This window comes from Xyrauchen texanus, chromosome 27 (genome assembly GCF_025860055.1).
Source record: "Xyrauchen texanus isolate HMW12.3.18 chromosome 27, RBS_HiC_50CHRs, whole genome shotgun sequence".
Classification (NCBI taxonomy): domain Eukaryota; kingdom Metazoa; phylum Chordata; class Actinopteri; order Cypriniformes; family Catostomidae; genus Xyrauchen; species Xyrauchen texanus.
In genome coordinates, this window is record NC_068302.1 from 16,807,889 (window position 1) to 16,829,787 (window position 21,899).

At 39.2% G+C, this 21,899-nt stretch overlaps 1 protein-coding gene across 3 annotated transcripts in view; it reads right to left on the reverse strand.

Annotated features, from left to right (window-relative positions):
* Positions 1-21,631, reverse strand: part of LOC127621087 (adhesion G-protein coupled receptor D1-like) — a 70,496-nt gene extending 48,865 nt beyond the window's left edge. The window contains exons 1-7 of one of the 3 annotated variants that reach the window (XM_052094535.1): positions 21,298-21,631; positions 21,163-21,199; positions 19,211-19,327; positions 18,217-18,312; positions 13,963-14,085; positions 5,551-5,727; positions 4,164-4,421 (exon numbers count right to left, since the gene is read on the reverse strand). In XM_052094535.1, the coding sequence (XP_051950495.1) occupies positions 4,164-4,421; positions 5,551-5,727; positions 13,963-14,085; positions 18,217-18,312; positions 19,211-19,327; positions 21,163-21,199; positions 21,298-21,354 (865 nt within the window). In that variant the 5' untranslated portion in view covers positions 21,355-21,631. Of the gene's footprint in view, positions 1-4,163; positions 4,422-5,550; positions 5,728-13,962; positions 14,086-18,216; positions 18,313-18,962; positions 19,064-19,210; positions 19,328-21,162; positions 21,200-21,297 lie in introns of those variants that run through there. The other 2 variants (XM_052094536.1, XM_052094538.1) reach the window with 2 other exon arrangements.
* Positions 21,632-21,899: the final 268 nt, after the last annotated feature.

Sequence of the window (21,899 nt, forward strand, 5' to 3'; positions counted from 1 at the left end):
TTAGTTGCAGTGAGCCTGGTTTATAGGCCCTATGGCAAAGAAGCTCACTAATGACTCTGTACTATGCCCCTCATTAGAGCCTATTACTGCTGTAGGTGTGCAAAACACAACAGTAGATTTTCTCTTCTTCAACAACATGTTTTTTTATCATTAACAAAGTCTTTTTACCTAAAATTGCTCTGCAAAAGGATGTGTTACATCACCGGGTAACACAGGTTCCATTTGTTAACATTAGTAAATGCATGAGGTCTCATGAACTAACAATGAACAATATTTTTTAACAGCATTAATCAATCTTTGTTAATGTTAATTTATAAAAATGCAATTATTCTTTGTTAGTTCATAATGCATTAACTAATATTAACAAATTAATTAAAATTTTTAGTAGTATTTAACCAAGATGAATAAGTGCTGCATAAGTATTGTTTATTCTTGGTTTATGATAACTAATGTAGTTAACTAGTGTTAAACAATACAACCTTATTGTAAAGTGATTTCAAAATCATTCTTAGTACATGATAACTAATGTAGTTAAATAATGTTAACCAATACAATCTTACTGTAAAGTGTTACCCATTACAGTACTAATGCAGAGATGAGGAACAGTGCAAAAGTTGGACCTAAATGATTACTGTCATCCCTGTTTAACTGAGTTATACAGTAGATCCATTCAAAGTTCAAATATGGAAGTAGATCAAGTTCCTGTAAAACCACCTCCCAAATATGCAGTGGGAAACCAGCATGGACACAGACCAACCCAAAAAGAGATTTAAAGGTCACAAAAAACCTACAACTTAATTTGCCAAAACTGACAGATGCTCAAATGATCCATTCAGTATAACACATAATATAATTTTATTTCACTGTATTATAGGGTTGCACAATTAATCAAATAACTAATCATTAAAGTGTCAGTTACAGTATTCCTTTTAGGTCTACTCCTATGTCAAATTTAAATGTCAAATTTCATACATGTTTTATAATGTTATCTATCACATACATGTCTGTTGCTAGCTTTCTGTGTGTAATTAAATTAAATTAATTTGTCTTGGAAGCCCCTCATGGACTGCCTGGGAGATGTAAAATGCAGGTTGCCAAATAACTTTCTCCAGCTAAATGAAAGTAAGTCAGAAATTGTTATTTTTGTCCCATCTATATATAAAGTAGAGTTTGCGCAGAGACTGGTTCCTTTAACAATGGCCATAAAAGACAATGTGAAAAATGTTGGTGTCATATTTGACTCCAATTTGATAAACAAGTAAACTGAGTTATAAAAGGCAGTTTTTACCAGCTTAGAATGATTAAAAAAATTAAAACCTTTACTTAATTTTAAAGATCTGGAGATAATAGTTCATGCTTTTATAACATCTCTCCTGGACTATTGCAACAGTCTTTACTCTGGAATCTGTCAGTGCCAATTATCTCTTATGTCTTCAGCTTTTGCAGAATGCTGCAGCAAGGCTACTGACAGGTACTAGGATGAGAGTAAACATCACTCCTGTCCTGTTCCTCAATATATTGCAGATCTCTTAAGTCTCTATACATCTTCGAGGCCTTTAAGATCTTCTAATTAAATGCTGTTGGCTGGGCCTCGGTCGAGCTTAAAATCAAAGGGTGATCGAGCATTTTCTGTAAGTGCCCCAAAATTGTACCATAATATTCCCCTTCAAATTAGTTTGTCTCTCTCAGTGAAGACTTTAAAATCAAGCCTGAAAATGTATCTTACATTGGCTTTTGAGTCTGAGAAATGAAATATAGGCTGTTTTAGATTTTGTTAGTTTTTTATGTGGTACTTTTAAAATGTGCTATATAAATAAAGTTGAGCTGAGTACAATAATAGGCCGGTGAACAACAATGTTTCTTTTACTGTCAGAGCCGTGTCAGATGCATAGGAGCTCATGATGTTTTAAGTGCTCATGTGTTTCAATCTCTCTCTCTCTCTCTCTCTCTCTCTCTCTCTCTCTCTCTCTCTCTCTCTTCTTAACAACTCCCTTTAACTGTTAACTGTCTTGTATAAGGATATAAAGAAAAATATCAATAACATTATCATATATGCAGACACTGTCCCTCATTTGGTGTAATTCAAGAAGCTCAAATCCAACGTTTTCTTCCTATGAAGACATATACTGCACATTCCCTGAAAAGAGTATTCTATGAGCCTGGATCACAACTCTGTTTCTCTGACTTATGAATGTTGCATGATGTCAACTCCAATTAAAAGCTGTCAGGAGACAGCTCTTATTAGTGCACTTTATTAGTTTGATTCAGTCTTTTGTTAGAAAATGTGATTGGTAATGCACCCATGAGATCTGTGGTCGCTAGACTACTCTGTGCACTGTTATTATTTCTTTCATCCTAATGTATTAACAAATTCTTTATGTGCAAATATCTTAATAAAATTGGATGACTAAACAGAAACCAGAAAAAAATGCTATCTACCATTTAAAACTCAAAGTTATTGATGATTAAGTTAAAGTGTGTTTTTTTTTAGCAATTTACTATATTAAATTGTGTGATATAGTGGCATTATATAGACCTATTGGCCACCCTGCTCTCTGGATATTGGCATTGGCCATTAAAAAACCCATTTCGGTCGACCATAAGTTGACCTGCAGCCTACAAAAAGAATACAGCATGGATATAACCCAGGTAAAATTCTATTAATCAAGATAATCGCAATTACTGTACAATATCAATGGAGATGACTGATAGTTACTATTTTTGTCATAAACGTGCAGCCTTACTGTTAGTTTTGTACGAAAATAAAGATTTATTCATAAGATACAGTAATTGAAAGGCATGGCTTTTAGCTTTTTGTGGTATCTGGTCTCTGTAACTGTAGACGTGGAAACCACCAGGAGCAACATGGCAGGCACGTGTATTCTCTCATCTACTGTGGGCTTCCCTGTGGAGATTCAGTGGGGCTTGCGGAAACCATTTGCAGCTTCACTGGAGATAAAATTTGTCTTATTGCCATGACACATTGAAAACATCTTGCTTGCAAGAAATTTTAACCAGCTGTCCAAATGAGGTTCCACACACTTGCAATTTAAAACAAAACACAACTCCTGATAAAAAACCCAGCCTGGTGCCAAGTACATATAAGGCACAGATAAGTTTGAATACACACATTCCAGAACAAACTTTAATATTGTGATGTGGTATTTCAATAGTGTGTTTCAATGTGGTTCGTTTGAGGACTGGTGGAATGTGGAGCAGTGTCACTGAAGGAAATTGTCTTCAGATGCTTTTTCCTCTCTGTAATAACCCTCACATAGGGGAATAACTCTAGCGATAATGGCATAACAGCAAATTGTCAGCATCACAGACGTTTCATATCCTTACAGTCAAACAGAAATCCAACATTCAACAATGAATGGTGAAACTTCAATATATCTTAACCGAAACCTAAAAAAAAAATATTTGGACAATTAAGCCACACTTGAAAATTTATGAATGTCACTGTGTTAGATAACAAAATATCTAAGCAAGTGGCATTTTTTTCAAAGAAAAAGATAGGACACACTTTCAAGTAAACAGTTCACAAAAAGAAGTTGGTTGGATTTTAAAACATAAAACAATGTATAAAGTTTTGATCATTAAGACAAAAGTCTGCGTTTCAAACTTAGTGGAACATGTCCATAGTTAATGTGATGAACTACACCTGTGGTTTTTCTGCAAGGACACCTATGTGAACTGACATTATAAATCCACAAGAAATCACCTTGATACCAGCTGTTAAAAAGCCATTGCAAAAATGGTTAAGAAAATAAATGTTAGTTCTGAGAAAAGTTCTAGCATCATTTGTTTACATATGTCACCTGGTCTATTATTTTGTTATCTAGTCAATTGAAATTCATACATTCTACAGTACTCTTTGGGGACATTGTATTTCAAACGAATAAATAAAAACAGAAGGGGATTTACCAATAATATTGTAGATATGCTGAAAACAACAGTCAGCTACCATCTGATAACAGGCAAGTTGGGACAAGCCAGAGATACCAAAGACCAAACGCAGCTAATTTGGGAAACCCTGACAATGTCTGACAACTGGGCAGAAACAGATGCTTAAGACAAGCAAGGACAGCAAATTAAATTATAGATAAACTGCATGATGCTGACAGCAGATTAGAGTCACAACAGAGTCTGTAATAACTTACCGATGGCTGCTTTGTAGTATAGCCAGACATCCTTAGGGGACAGAGCCCTCTTCCAAATGACAAACTCATCAAAAGCACCCGTGGCATAGCGGCCATATCTCTGGCTATTTGCTGTCCCAATAACCAGGTCACTGAAAGGGTCACCATAGTTTGAGGAAAGATTTCCTGTGGGGTCTCCTATACTGAAAGTCCCATTAATATAGACTTTTAATCCATCTGTTTGGGTCCATGTGAAGAGCACATGTGTCCAGTAAGGCCCTAGATAATAGACAGAGACAGAGGGAGAGAGGGAAAGCAACCAAATGAAACAAATATAACATAGATTTCTATGTTTTGACTGTTTTGGAACTGGAGGTAATTGTAATACTATTTCCAGATTAACTCCATAAAACATAAGTATCAAATGAAAGGAAAATGAGAGCAGGGGATAGAATGAGGAATGGATTTAATCATGATATCATACAGCCTAAAAGAGATGATATAAAGAAAATTTGAGTTGAATTGTTAGTGGCTCATTTAATCTGTCCTAGGATAAAATGACAAACGGACACTCGACACATCATCCCTCTCTTATGTTATATTTTCTCTCTTTCTCACTCACTAACTCATTAACTGTATATGTTTTAGTATCAGTTGACTTGTTTTGTAAAACTATACAGCTGAAGACTTTATAAGCCTGCTGTTATTTTTATTGCTTCATCCACATATTGTGTGACATAGGTCACCACAGTAGCATTCTCAAAGCATTACGTCTGCTATAAAAGCTCTAAAAGTCCCAGTACCTCAAGTTTGTACACCCTTGTCAGAAAAAACATACATTCTAACCGCCCCGACATAATTAATTAAGTCAATGACCGCTTCCAGTAAAGAGATTCTGAAGGTTAGAAAAACAAGTATAATAAAGATATAAATATATTCTGGGCAATGACGTGCATCCCTAAAACGGTTGTAAAAAATATCCTAAATGAAAGAGAGATTATTATTTTCTTGGGCAGCTGAATGATTTGACATTAGCTACTTTTTTTACTCTCATGTCCATATTCACATTACAATACAAATTTTAACTAATCAGAAGTTCAGTCGACAAAGTGTATACTGATGTCTGTTGAATCGAACACAACTGCACATCTGGATGTAATCAATATAATTGTGCACCAAATTACATATTCAAAATATTTATGGTCAGAGTGCAAACCAAACTCCAAACCAAAACGTATTTCAAAATGAGTCCATGTGTATGAAATTTGGAGAGCATGGGAAAACATTTTTGGCCTTAGAGATAAGGTAAGACAATTTGCTTCCCATGAAACCATCTACACCCTCTCCACATCCTTAACTAACATTAGAACATTACACAAACACTCACAAAAACACTACAAACAATTACCTGGAAGTTTGATCTTTGCTTTCCATGTCTTGGAGTCTCCTCTTGTGTAGAACTCCACACGTCCACCATGAGGGTTGGAGTAGACAGAGAAACCGCTTGAGTCAACTTTACCTCCAGATGCAATTGCAAAACGAGACTCTACTTCATGGTTTTTCCAGAAGAAGGAGAAAGTAATTCCTGTTCAGGAGGAAGAGTTGAGTAAAGCTTCTGTCAAGCGCGATACATCTTATAAATTAACCTTTGCAATAACTGTTTGGATTTATTTGTTGAATATACCAATTTACATATATATAGTTTTTATTTTTTATTTTAGCAAAATAATTTGATGCTCCCCAAAATAATTACTATATAATATGTATCATATCATCAATCACATCCTATTGTTTTACTCAACTAAACTCAACCCTTATGTTGTGTTCCGATCATTTTGACCCAGAAAACTTTTTTTTTTTAAATTAATTAATCTTTTTACTTAATACAATTGGAATAAAATTCCTTGACTTTGTTCACATATGGTATCTGAAAACACACCATTTATTTTTTTACCATTCTGTTTACATTTTATTGTTATAATCAAAAATGACGGCCATTAGAAATGAACGGATTAAACTACAAAATACAGAAATATTAAGTGTTCAGGAGCATCCCAATCCTTTAGATGAGCACATATGCAAATACAAAGTCCTCAGACATGCGCACACACACACACACAAAAACACAGACACAATGTGTGTTAAGCACCCTTTTGTGCATTGTCTTTCCATGTCCATTCTTTGATAAATATTTCAAGATTTACATATCATATGTTGTAATTGGGCTCGTTTGAATCGGGATAGTCTGTTGTAAGTTACAATGTCATTGTTAATATTATATGTATGTTTCAGGATGTAATAAGGAAAAATGTGACAAAAAGACACTCCTGTTTATAATATTTATGTGTGTCAGTGGGAATTTAATAGAATAATACTCACTGCAGCGGCGAATAATACTCACTCCCCACAGCCTTCACGGTTAGATGATTGGTTCCTTGGGAACGGACGCTGCTCACAGCCACGCCCCCTGCCCGGTTCCTTTCTTCCTGGAGGTGCATGATGAGCAGACGAGGTTGTGGAGGGCACCTTTCACTGCCCGCAACAGACCTCCTCGCTCATCCGCTCTCACTACCCTCGACGGCGGGGTGCCCACGGGTACTCGGAGGTCCCCCAGGTGGACAGAGTGGTTGCGATCCACCTGTGTCCCTAGAACTCCCCTCTCCCCTCCAAGGCCTGTAGGATGATGTCATCACTGACCGCCAAAGCCTACAGCGCCACTGGACAGGCCACCTCTGCCCTGCATGCCATGGCCCTTCTGCAAGATCACCAGGCCAAGGCACTCAAAGATCTGCACTTGGGTAGTCCTGACCCTGATGTGTTGCAGGAACTGCGCTCTGCGACGACCTTGCCCTCAGGGCCACGAAGGTCACAGCGCGGACACTCGGGCAGGCAATGGGCACCCTCGTGGTCCAGGAACGTCATCTATGGTTGAACCTGGTCAAGATGCGGGATGTAGACAAAGTACGCTTCCTCAACACCACCGTCCTCATGGACCCGGAAGACTCCCAAGCGTTCCTGAGACATCTGTCGAGTCCAGAGGATGCCTACATGGACCTCCTCCTCAGTCACTAACCTGCCCCCTGCCGGGTGTGCGGAACAAGGTAAGTGCTTCTAGTCTTCTCTCAGCACCAGAGCCTCGGGGCTTTTGCTTACCGACGTCACGCTGCAAAACCTCGCCAGGTACGTCAAAAACAATTGTCTCCTTATTGCCCCTCGCACGGAGCTTGGATGCGGGGTTCTCACATCCCAACCCGTCGCGCTGGTTCGCCAGGACCATCCGACTCGGCTACGTGATTCAGTTTGCCAGGCCCCCACCCCCTTTCGGCAGCGTCCGCTTTACCTAAAGACTTTTTTAAAGACGCCAACACCCTGCGTGCGGAGATCGCGACCCTTTTATTCAAAGACGCCGTAGAGACTGTTCTTCCAGCCGAGATGAGGAAGGGTTTCTACAGCCCTTACTTCATTGTACCCAAGAAAGGTGGCGGCTTACGACCGATCTTAGACTTGCGAGTTTTCAACCGGGACTTACACAAACTCCCATTCAAAATGCTATAACAAAGACACATTCTAACTTGCATCCGGCATCAAGATTGGTTTGCAGCGGTAGATCTGAAGGATGCGTACTTCCACGTCTCTATCTTGCCTCGGCACTGACCCTTCCTACAGTTCGCATTTGATGGCCAGGCATATCAGTACAAAGTCATCCCCTTCGGCATGTCCCTGTCCCCTTGCGTCTTCACGAAGGTCGTAGAGGCAGCCCTTGCCCCACTAAGGGAAGTGGGCATTCGCATACTCAATGACTTCGTCGACTGGCTCATCCTAGCCCACTCTCGAGAGTCACTATGCGCCCACCGTCTAGGGCTTCAGGTCAACTGGGAAAAGAGCAAGTTCACCCCGGTTCAGAGCATCTCTTTTCTCGGCATGGACTCAGTATCAATGACAGCGCGCCTCACCAACGAGCGCGCTCAGTCGTGCTGAAATGCCTCACCTTTTTCAAAAACAATTCCAGAGGGTCCTGGGGCATATGGCATACTCCGCGGCGGTCGTGCCACTGGGGCTGATGCATTTGAGAACGCTTCAGCACTGGCTTCAGACTTGAATACCGAGATGGGCATGGCGCTGCGGCACGTACCGTGTTTTCATCACCCCCGCCTGCAGCCAGACTTTCAAACACTGGACAGACTGTTTTTTGCGGACAGGAGTCCCCATACATCAGGTGTGCCGACGCATTCTGGTCACCGCAGACGCCTCCAAACAGGGTTGGGGCGTCGTGTGCAAAAGCGGATGTGCTGTCACGACAAGGTACGCTCTGCGGAGAGTGGAGGCTCCACCCCCAGGCGGTCCAGCTGATTTGGGAGTGGTTCGGAAAAGCACAGATAGACCTGTTCGCTTCCCAAGAGACCTCCCATTGCCCACTCTGCTACTCTCTAGTGGAAGCTCCCCTCGGGACAAACACGCTGCCACACGGCTGGCCCCTGGGGCTGCACAAATATGCATTTCCCCCAGTGAGCCTACCTGCACGGGTGCTGTGCAAGGTCAGGGAGGACGAGGAACAAGTCACTCTGGTGGCCCCCTACTGGCCCACACAGACTTGGTTCTCGGATCTCACGATCCTCGCAACAGATTCTCCCTGGCGAATTCCCCTGAGGAAGGACCTTCTTTCTCAGGGATGGGGCACCATCTGGCATTCGCGCCCAGACATCTGGAACCTCCACGTCTGGCACCTGGACGGGATTCGGAAGATCTAATTGGCCTACCACCTGCTATCGTAGACACAATCAACCAAGCCAGAGCTCCCTCTACCAGGGAAGAGGCCTAAAGTGGCGCTTGTTCGCAAATTGGTGTTCTTCCTGATCTGAAGACCCGCAGAGATGCGCAGTCAGGTCAGTGCTCTCGTTTCTGCAAGAGAGGTTGGAGGGGAGGCTGTCCCCCTTGACCTTAAAGTTTTCTTTAGCCACCATATCAGCTCACCACGACGCAGTAGACGGTAAGTCCCTAGGGAAGCAGGATCTGATTATAAGGTTTCTTAGAGGCGCCCGGAGGATGAATCCTCCCAGGCCATGCCTGTTCCCCTCATGGGATCTCTCCGTGGTCCTATCAGGCCTTCAGATATCCCCTTTCGAGCCACTAGAATCAGTCGAGCTCAAAGCCCTCTCCTTGAAGACAGCCTCCTGATCACGCTCGCTTTTATCAAGAGGGTTGGGTACCTGCAAGTGTTCTCTGTCAGCGACACCTGCCTGGAGTTTGGTTCAGCAGACACCCATGTCTTCCTAAGACCAAAACCGGGCTATGTGCCCAAGGTTCCTATGACTACCATCAGGGACCAGGTAGTGAACCTGCAAGTGCTGCCCTGGGAGGAGGCAGACCCAGCTTTGTCGTTGTTGTGTCCGGTGCGTGCTTTTCATACCTATGTGGACTGCACGCAGAGCTTTAGATGTTCTGAGCAGCTCTTTGTCTGCTTTGGTGGACAGTGGAAAGGGAACGCTGTCTCCAAACAGAGACTTTCCCACTGGGTCATTGATGCCATCGCATTGGCCTATCACACCCAGGCCGTGCACGACCCCTTGCGGGTTCGAGCACACTCGACAAGAAGTGTGGTATCCTCGTGGGCACTGGCCAACGGTACCTCCCTAGCAGGCATATGCAGAGCAGCGGGCTGGGCAACACCCAATAACTTTATGAGATTCTGCAATCTCAGGGTTGAGTCAGTCTCATCCAGTGTTCTCTCAGGTCTGAGCATGTAGAACTCGGGAATGCAGAACGTCTGACCGGGTGTTCCGCTTGCACATAGTGCCCTTCCCCTCCACTGAGGTTATCACGTGCGCTCATTTCCCCAGGAGAGTCAACTAGATTAGTGCTCCCTGGATGTTCTTCCTCCCTAGCCTTCTGGTCCATGAATTCAGCAGAGGAATTCCCTGTCCAGACCCACTACGGGTACTAAAATTACTCCATACTGGAATAGGTGCTCCACAGGATGGGCCCGCTGCTCCCAGGTCGCTGTGTTTGTAGCAACTCCTCCCTCACAGTAGGTAGGAGCTACCACCGCACCATTCCCACATGTGGCCTGAAAACCCATGTGATGTATTTTGCCACTCTTTACCTCCCCACAGCATGGGCAGGTGGTGGTCTCCGTGGGGTCTTTTCCCCCTGAAAGAATAGGAGTTGGAAAAGAATGCCTTCCCCGATGCGTGTGATAGCGTTAAGATGGCCCCAGCCACTTCAACTCTATGCGAGAAACATAGAGAGAGATAAGGCACGGCTGGCATGGCCTGCTTCCATGCTTGGTACGTCGCTTTGTTCCCCCCTTCGGGGTGCCGGAAACCTAAGAAGTTTATGACAATTTTATGGGGCGTTGGGGAAGTATACGTGCATTCTGACCCAGCCTGTCGCTTTGGCCGCAACTACCTGCATCAGCAGCGCACGTACACGGTTCAGCGCATGGCGTGATTGAATAGGGACCCCTAGTTTTGCTTCACTCGACACAACGTTGAAGTGAGCGACAGACAGAGAACGTCTAGGTTACTGTTGTAACCGCCATTCCCTGATGGAGGGAGCGAGACGTTGTGTCCCCCTGGCCACGACGCTGAACCGAGCCACTGCTATGGCCGAACCTTAATCTCGGCTCCTCAGTGCAAAACCTGAATGGACATACGCATGATTCCCACCTTTATACCCAGGGGAGGGACATGCAAATTCTGTCTGTCAATTTCTCATTGGCCTTTTCTCAAGTTCAGATGTAACCGAGGTCGCTTCACTCGACACAAGGTCTCGTTCCCTCCATCAGGGAACGGAGGTTACAACAGTAACCTAGACTAATTTTTTAATAAAGCCATGGTTAATTTTAGCTATTGTCCTTAAATAAAAAAAAATTCTCCAATTACTAACTCAACATTTAACTTGTTGAGCATTTATGCTACACGCATCAATATATAAGTGCATTTCATATTCAATTCAACACATATTCAACATTCGGAAGTTGTACACAATTACAGAAGGAAAAACCTTGCTGTAAAAATGGATGCAAGAAGGGATGTCGTAATGCAACAAGAGTGTTTTAATCATTTTATTTTGGGGGTCTACTAGAATAGCATGCTTTAATGATCAAAAAACACATAATTTTTTAGCTGAATAGTAAACCCTTTCCAAAACAATAACATTACATAGCTAGTTAGCTGAGCACTACCGTGGATTGCAGACGTAAAATTACTGTTTGTAAAAATAAATATCTCCACACTTGATCACTATTCACGATAGTAAGAACGACAAATAATCTGCATAATTATACACAACTGTAGATAAAAGTGTGCCTGCAGCTGATTTGCAAAACTATTTAAACACAATGGCATTTGCTAGCAGGTTAGTAGAGGTTTACAACTGTGCACTGGGAGTACACCATAGCTACAACACAAAACTCCGCATTTGAACTCCTGGTAGCAGATAAATCCACAAATAATCAAGCATACTTACAGGTTGTGATTCTGAAGCGGCAGATTGTCCCAACAAAGTGGGAACTGCATCATCTTTCAGGAGTAACCATCTTGAAAATCCAGCATTGGTTGTACTGCTGAGGAATAGTGGTAAAAATAAATTTTAACCACTGATTCTTCAATTTGTCTGCCTTTGGAAGTCCAAACTAAGATTGACTTGAATTTCACAGGGGCTACTTTATCTTGCGGCTTATTTTCTCAGCTTGCCTTTTTCAACTTCACACTAACTTGTACAGAACTGTGATGTCATCAACTGATTTAACATACTAACAGTTAATAGGACAGCTTCTCCCTGCAGAAAGTTGACCCACATGAAACAGGCAGAGCGTGTCTACAGAGCGGTACAGGTGCATTAGAAGAGGTTATAACTGTGCATGTCTATTTGGCGCTTGATTTTCTTTGCCAAACTGTATGATCCAGATGCTCATCCTCATTAAATTTGAGATGAACCGCGTTGCAAATGCTTACTGAACCGTGGGTGGCAGGGATGAACTGGTAACCTGGCATACAGGGCATTTTCCAGGTGGGCCGACGCCCTTTGGGGCCATGAATGGCCATCGGGAGACCGGTGGGTCAGCTGCGAAACGGGCTGAATGTGCTGCGATAAGCAAAAATGAGCCTTTGCGTTATGCAGAACAGACCACAAAACGGCGCCGCGATATGCAGAATAGGACAGCGAACAAAAAGTTAATTCAATCAGAATTTATTCCTTGATGCTTACAAGCAAAGTGTGACAGCTGTTTCACAAACTGCATTCCGAAGCAGTGCCTGAGTCTAAGCTCCACCCCATCAGGCCTTCAGAAATTCTACAGAATCCCTCAACAGTGCAAATGAATGTGCATCTAATGTGAGATTGACAGATTCATCAGCCAATCAGATTGATTTTATTTGTTCTTGGTGGGTGTAGACTTTAGGATATGTCCTGGTCGAGGCCTTCTAGCTGGCCTTGAGTGAAGAAATCACGCTATAAGTGATGAACGTAATTCGAAAGCTAAGAGCACGAGATCAAGCTGTCTGACGAGTCGGCTGTCATCACTGCTGTTGTTGCCATTGAGAAAGATCTTTATGGATTTAAAAGCTCAAGATGTTCTGCATGACTGTGTGATTGCTTTATTAAACAGGAAAGGAGGACTGATTTTCACTTCAAGCTAATTGGTAAGTGCTTTTTGCTTTGTTATAGCAACATCAGGAGTTTAAATTAGTGTAATTTAGGCTGCTTGAGCAGTCAGTGTCGTTTCAGGTTTTGAAAGGTAATCGTGTACCCTGACAAAACAAAATGTATTGCAAGCAACATTTAAATCTCAAATATTATTAGATAGCTTTCCAGGTATTATAGAAATCTTTGATAGATTCATATGAAAAATTATGATTTTTGAATGCCAGTTCGGGAGACGTTTATTTCACAAAAATATATGTTGCAGTTAATATTAGGCCTGCTTGAGCATTTAGTGTCATTACAATTTTGGCTTTCGTGCGTGAAAATAATTTTTTTCTTTAAATGTCAGTTGGTGTTATGACGTAATGTATGATGTCCATAGGGAGTCTTATTTATTGCGAAACTGTGTTTTTTAATGGTATGAATCGCACTGAAGCCCTAGACTTATAATGCAGGGGCCGCCACTGGTATATGCAATATGAGAGATTTATTAACAATCTTAGTAGTCATTTTTGACTGGTAACACAAAAGGTTTTAACACAAACTAACACAACACAAGGGTTAAAAAGTTTACACGCAAAGGAAAAAAAATTACAATTTTAAAATATTTTTTGCATTTGTGTATGTATTTGTGTTATAAAACAATTTAAAATACAGTACCAAAGTAGAAAAACCAAAATCTTGTCCATGACTAAATGAGTGATACATCAACAACATAATTGGCATTTAAGCCTGATTTTCGTAATCTTCAGTCTATAACCAAACACCAAATACTTTTTCCGATGCACACTGATATCTAACTTTAGACATCAAGGATCTTTATTAGATCCAGGCCACTTCATCACAAACAATATTGCAACCCTTGATTTGCTCAACCTCTGGAATATGTTTTATGAATAATCTTTTTTATGAGGAAAGGAATGTGCACTGATACAGATGAATAACAGATGATATCAGCTTTCATTCACAAAAACTTGATGAAAGCTGATATATTTGCTTTTTAGAGGCAACAAATCTTGCGTTGCCATAAATCTAATTTTTATATCCATTAGCCTTTACAACGTCATGCAAACTAAAGCAACACATTATTCAACTTTTATACACATGTGACCATATAAAGATGTTCATGCACATCTAAAACAACAGGAAAGAGTGTATTAAGATAACAAAAACTCACCCTCAGGTCCACACAGAGTAGGATCACTTATGCAGGAGTCTTTATAGTTGCCAAAGTGAAGGAAGGTTGCCCCATTATCACCGTTCAGATAGATGCCCTTATTCACCATTCCTTCTATAATGTCTACATGAAGACAGAGTGACCCATAAGATTATAACAATTGAGATAAATCTTGGTGATCATTTCTAAGATTAGAATGAAAAAAGCACAACAATTCATAACCCCCTCAATGCTAATACCACAATTCTGTCATTCTTGAAATTGTCACTTATATTTTTCCTATAAAAACAAAAAACACCCACGCCTAGAAAACCTTCTAGGCGTGGGTGAGTAATCCTAGATTACCTAACTGAAAAATAAAAATAAATGCAATTTGTTGTAATATGGACCAGAGAGTTGTTAGGGGGAAATCCTAAACTTTCACCCATATTGTAAAAACGTGTGTAATTTTTCTCTGTTTCACCTTATACAACATGAGCAGATCTCCAGAAGTACGAGGAATTAGGGAATTAACAAGCCCCTATTTGAAAAATGTAACTGCTGATGAGTAGGGATGTGCGAGACTAGTTGATTAAACAGTTCTGATGCTGCTAGTCGACAATGGAATGTTAATATTTCACCCCATTAAACTGATCAACATTTTTACACATTTAAATTTGGCTTTATATTTTTACAGAGGCTGTGCTTAAATTACTTTCAAATTAATGTTACATATTTTAAATAGAATTAACAATACAAATATTATTTTAAAAAGAGTAAATCTGGAGCAGATACTAAGTTTCATTTCACCTCAGTCTGCGCATGTTTCCTCCCTCTCTCACTCGCAGAGCGCGCAGGAAAATGTCCTCTCGCTAGACAAGCAAACTCAGTAGTAGTTATGAATTCACTTTGGTGGTGGTGCAGGAATCAGATTTCTAAACATTTGAAAGTGCCTATGGTTGTTTTTACATTTGAGTCTTCTTTAAATCTGTGCATGCTTGTAAGTTATTTTTCCACTCTGCAGGCTTTTTAAAGCGCAGTATATAGCAGCCTCATGTGAGTCAAGTCCCGCCTTTCACTGGACCATGACGATGTGTTAATTTTGCTCATTAAAAAATTTATGCTTTTGAATAAGTAGCCTACAAATTGACTGTTTATTTTCAGCAAGGTGCCGACTGCTTACTGGATTAAACGATCTTTTATTCTGTGTGAACGTCATGTTTAGAATACATTAGGTTTATTGTAGGCTACATCACAGGCCTACTTTTTCTATCCTATGGATACTTAAAAATATATATTTTTTTTTACATCGTAACTGTTATTGGTTAACGTTCTTTACCAAACAGCTGTCATTTTAGATCAATGGCTACTATGTTGTGAAATATGCGCAACTTTTCAGCGCATTTGTTTCTCTCACGTAGATTTGGCTTAGTGTACCTGTTAATCATTTTCAACAATGTCCTGACTGTTTTAACATGTTAATTAACTTTTACTTGATGAATTCCATTTAGAACAGGCTGGGTTGCTCTATTGGTCCTGCACTAGTCATTCAATTGGTTTCAACTTATATGCCTGTTAAATATTCGCTGACGTTGATTCAGTGAATGCATGTCAGGTTCTATATTTAATGTACAATGATCATAATACAAGGCAAGCACGTTGCAAATAAATGCCCCTTTTCAGTGGAATTTAGCTTCAGATTTGGAATAGATTAAGTGTTTTAAATGGGTCGCATAAACAATTTTTTTTCTTATGTTGTCTGAAGGTTGCTTTCTTTTTAGACTAGTCGACTTCAAAACTTACATTTAAACGTCAGTGAAATTAGTCGTTCAGCACATCCCTACTGATGAGCCAACACGGTCAGATCTTTGTCAATAGTAGGTTGTTCGTCAGCTAGGGCAGTGACTTTGGTCAGTAAATCCTCCTTTATTAGACTTAAAAACATCACAGTGGGATCTGTAGCACATCCCACCTCATGAATGGATGTGTTGAGAGAAGAAATGATCATGGAAAAGAGTGCACAGTGAAGACACCATGAATGGCAGAAGAAAGAGTGGAGACAGAATGAAGTATGGAGCGAGTAAACAAGAGATGGCCTATGACAAAATTGCCATCTTACAGTCAAAAACAAAACATAGTGCTAAAATTCTATTCCAGGCTTTGAATTAATTACGGATTGATATACCCACTCACCTCACCCCACCATATGAAGTCATAACAACAGTTTGGGTCGCTTAAAAAGTACATATTCTAAAAAATGTTAACTCTACACATTACATAAGGAACGTATCAACGGTGCTTTCAGTAACCACAAAAGTTAGATTACAAGTTACAGACACCAAATAGGTGCTTGGAAACAGAAGTAGGTAAGAGGAGTAGGTAACCAAAGGAAACCAGTAAGTAACTTTTATAAGGTTCTATATCAAGTGATACATTGAGAAAAGAATGCATTTGTCATTGTTTATTGCTCCGTTATAGATATACTTTACAATTTTAACCAACCTGATCTCATGAAAGTTATGGAAATCTGACAACAGTTTTGCAAAAGCACATTGCAGTTCTTTGCTTGAAACGCGGCAGTTCTTAGGTGAAATGTCCACCGAGTGGTGCTAAAAGCGAGTTAAATGTTCAACCAAACAGATGAGGTTTTTAAGGTTAATGCTCTATCAAGTATTAAATCAAGAATACAAACATCCCTACCCTAAACATTAACCCTAAACCTAAACAATGGTGTCATAAAAGCAAATGTGCGATGAAAAAGAGATGAGTTTTTAAGGTTTTTAAGGTTAATCTCTATCGATTTTAAATCAACAAAACCAAAATCCATATCTTAAAGGGATATTTCACCTAAAAATTAAAAATCAGTCATTTTTTACTCGCCCCTGTGTTTTTATAACGCTTTCTTTCTGTTTCTTAACACAAAGGGAGAAATTGTGAAAGAAAATTGTGCTCAGTGATGTCATACAATGGCAGTTTATGGTGACCACCTCTTCAAACATCAAAAGGACACAAAAGTATGATTCAGAAGTCTAATAAATGATTGTATGTGACTCACGTCTTGTTCTGAAGGAATACGATAAGGTTTGGTGAGAAACAAACTGAAATCCAACGCATTATTAGGTGAAACTCGTGAGGCAGGGCGTTTATACAAAAAATATTTTGTTTCGATTCAACAGGAAGACCAGCGATATTAACAACAGAAAACACAACATAGCTGCACACAAATCAGAGCACAGAACTTACAAAACATGTCTAAAGAGTTGTAGTCAAAGAATAGATGCATTATCATATCAACAATCGGTCAAGAGTTTAGCTTAATAATACATAAACTTTTAGTTTATTTCTCACCAAATCTTATCGTATTCCTTCAGAACATGACATGAGTCGCATACAATAATTTATTAGACTTCTGAATTATTTTAGTTTGTTTGAAGAGGTCCACCATACACGGCCATTGTATGACATCACTTAGCACAACGCTTTTTCACAGTTTCTCCCTTTGTGTTAAGAAACAGAAAGAAAGGGTTATAACAACACAATTTGATCTTGTTCAAACAAGCTTGAAAATGTAGTTGGTTATATAGTGCAAACATTAAAATGTATCGCCTCACAAGTCGAGTGATTTACTTTTACTAGTGTGAAAGTGAATAAAACTCATTGTAAGTGTAACGCTTCTAGTCTTAACGATATGTATGTGCCACGTTAAAATCATTTTGCAAAAATAACGTGATTCTACGAGACCAGGTTGTATCTTACATACAGCACAAACAACTTTAGAGTTTTTTTTCATACGTCATTAAGATTGACTATTGTCTAATTGTGCTAGGGCTGCCAAAAGTAAATTTGGGTTGCGCGAAACGAAGCTTGAAATCTCATGGAGGGGTAATGCTTTGTTTGGCTGGGTCATTTGTTGCAAATGTACTGGCTCATAGAGACCATCAAAAATCACATAAACACTGCAGATTTCAGCAGTCTTTCAAAGTTCCACAAATAAAATCTGTGTTTGTAAAACTTTGAAAGATTGTGATTGGGCCATTTGATTTCAGTGAAGAATGCCAGACTCAACAGAACAAAAATATGCATGCTTGTTTGAGCCTAATGTAAACTGTAATAGATAATAGGATTCAATGTTGAGGTTTCTAACTCTAATGATGTCCTACTGATATACAGAGACTACATAAACAATCACATAAATGAGAGTAACTGACACCATTCCAGTTTGAACACATATTCAGAAATACTAGCCAGTGATTAATTAATGTGGGAGTGCCTCACCTACAGTTGCAGAAATGTTAGTGTAGGCAGAGTCATTGGTATACACAGAAGAAGAATTATGGCTAGTCAGAACAGTGTGGTTGTGGATTCTGAGAGCTGTGATGGAGAAAATGTAGAAACAACAGTGAAAAACAAGAGAGAAAGAACAAAAAACAGGTGATTCAGGTACAGACACATGAACACAAACACATCAGACATAAAAAAGGGACACGGTCAGGCATGGTGGACAAGATGACAGGTGACAGGCGATTGGCTTTAGGAAGATGAGTGTAACACTCAGATTTATTATTTTATCAGTAGGAATAGTTATACACACACAATGCAATAAGTCAAGTTTCTGCTCCACACATGGGGAAACATTGGGCTGACTACAGATGTTCTAAGTCTGAGAGTCTCAGAACATTTCTCTCAGCCTTCCATTTGTTCTCAATTAGACAACACAGAACAACTGCCATACTGTACTCACACTGGGAATAAACCAGCCCAGTCCAGCAATAAACTCCATTAGAAGATCCAGCTCATGTGCATGTTTCTTGTAAACATGCACATTTTATTTAAAAAAAAATTTTTTTTTTCAAAAACAAAATTAATTATCTATGTATCTGGTTTGTATGATTAACAGATCAGTTTATTAAATGCGCACTGCAGAGTTACGTGACTTGCACACACACACACACACACACACACACACGCACACACACACATTCAAACAAAAGCTCCAAGTCACTGAGCGAAATCGTGCTTACATTTGACACCCTTAAATGTCACAGTAATTTTTCATCACGACTGAGGTAATCATGTGAGTATTCCCTCAACATTTTGACTCAAATGAGGAAGAACTGAGGACAGCTGCAAAGCGATGGAGATCTCTGGACCTAAGAAATACGTGACCATTAAAGAATGTTAAACAACTGTGGTGAAAGATAGAAAGAAAGAAAGAAAGAAAGAAAGAAAGAAAGAAAGAAAGCAGGTATGACGCAGCATGTTCACATACTTATGTTAGTCCCATTAACATGACCTGTTCTGTTCCCAAACTTGTCCGAAAAACCATTGATCCCTTCCACTGAATCCAGAGGCCAGTAATGCGATGCCGTCTCCAGCACCTGCAGGCCTAGAGTAGAACACACACACACACACACAATGTATATTCACAACACACACAAAGGCAAATGTAACAAGGTTACAGTGTGTTTGAAGAAAATCTCAATCCATAACTTTTTTTCTCAATGTTAAATTATTTTTTTTACTTGTTTGTTTTGTTTATTCTCACTAAATTAAGTCGGCAGAGTTGTGTGGCGTCAATTTAAACAATCTTGACACCAGTTTTACTTGACGTCAGTCGTCGCTGGTTCAGTCCAGTTCCAACCTGTCTCAGCTGGTCAATTTGGATACATTTTTTAATTTTGGTTATGTTTTGAAAAATTCCTTGAGCATAACAACAAGCATATAGAAGAGCTTACATTTGTGGTATAACATTGATTACCACAAAAAAAAAAAAAAAAAATTATTGATTCTTTTCTTTTAAAAAAAGCAAAAAAACAATTTTTGTTACAGTGAGACACTTACAATGGAAGTGAATGGGGACAATTTTTGGAGGGTTTCAAGGCAGAAATGTGAAGCTTATAAAAGCACTTGCATAAATTCTTCTGTTAAAACTCATCTAGTATTTGAGCTGTCAAGTTGTTTAAATAATATTTTTTACAGTCATTTCCGGGTTTTAGGATTTGTTAACATTACATCATCATCACAAGTTGTAAATTTGGCTATAACTTTACACAGAAAAGGTAAAGCGATTTTATAACACTAAAATCATGTTAACTCGCATACTATTTACATATTGTGGCTATACTTTTGAAACAGTGAGTATTTAAATGTTTATGTATTGGCCCCATTCACTTCCATTGTAAATGCCTCACTTTAATCTCGACTTTTTCTTTTTACTTTTTTTTTTTTTCTAAGAAAAAGATGGACAAGTAAAATTTTTTTGTGGTACTCAACATTACACCACAAATGCTGTCGATTGAGCTTAACTTGTACTGAACCCAGAATATTTATTTAATCTTGCTTAAACTGGACAGTTAGGAAATATCTCTTTGTAACAGTCATCACACTAAAACCACATAAACATGAATAAACAACACCTTGCATTTGCAATAATTTTTTTCTGATGTAAGCCAAATAGGCTTCTCATATAATGAAACAAATGATTTAAAAATCAGTCTATAAATGCTTTTTCAGCCATGGACCTTACAACACCAATCTCCCAAATCAAAGTAATACGCTACGTCTTTTTCCTGCATCATTTGAATTTATGTTGTATTAATATCGCTGCTCTCGTCATTTCACGCCATTCATGATATAGGCCATACATTAAACCAAAAGATGATCTCAACGCTATTTTCCTCAGCCAATTTAATGTAGGATATCATTATCATATGACTAGATACGGTCTTAAAACCGTTTAAAGCGGAGTAAATGGTGTTGGCCTCCATTTGTTGATGAGTGAACAGAACTTTACGAGAAATATCGTTAAACTGACATAAAATTCGTTCTGTCGTTTATTGTATCGAGAGTACAGTGACGTCTTCATTTGAGGACTAACAATATAAGAACATTTATAAAAGTGAGGTGATATAAAGCACACTGCATATTTCAACAAATATTTTAAAAATGCGTGTTGATTATTTTAATGGTAATAAGTAGGCCTAGCCTATTAATAAAACAATAATGTTAAACTAAACTTTTGAATCTAACATAATATGAGACAAATAACATTAGTCGAAAACATTACAAAAACATCGAAACGAAATAAAATAAAATGTACATTTAAATTATATAATGCACAGAGTTTGTACAGTGTTGTTCGTCTTGGTCATTAACAAACGTATCTTTTTTGTGCCAATTGTGTCTAAGTTGTGGAGTAATTTTCAGTTGTAAATGTCTTACCCGATTGTTTGGAAGTCGTTACTGTGTCACTTCGAACCTGTAAGAAAAACATCCAACTTCACAAACAGCTTAATATAATAACAACATATGAAAAACGTGCACTGTCCTGACCATAAAAATATTTAAATACCTCACCTGACAAGCGCTCAGGAGAGTCGTTAGAAGTAGGACTTCACAGTTTATTGAGTCCATTGTTTTATACGGAGTTTTCTTCAACAGAAAAAGTTTACAAAACAACTCAAATTTATATTGCGCTGTAACAGTTAAACGCGCAAATCATTGCGCGTATCGACATCAATGTAAATAAATAGTTTGGCTATGACTGGTTGAGAAAAATAGTTATGGTTTCATCAGTGATGATAAAAGGATTTCAATATGAATAAAGAACAATTATATGGCAGTAAACTAAATATTTCAGAGTTTGTAATCCATCGTTTCAGAGTCAGTCAGAATCCGTCGCTGCGCTCGAGCTCTCATCAGTGGGTTGAGCCCACTGGGCGGCAAAAGATTCTACAGAACAGCCATTTCTTATGGGACACAACGCCGCCTTCCTCTAGGGGGCGCACGGGGGCTCAGAGAGCCAAATCCAACATTAGGCAGCATTCAAATCTCAGCACGTTTACTTTCTTACTGCAGATATTTGTACAATAAAATGGATATCTGTCCCAAAAATCTTTACAAAAATTATGAAAAGAAAATACAATTAAAATGTAAATAAAATTAATTAAATAAATGCC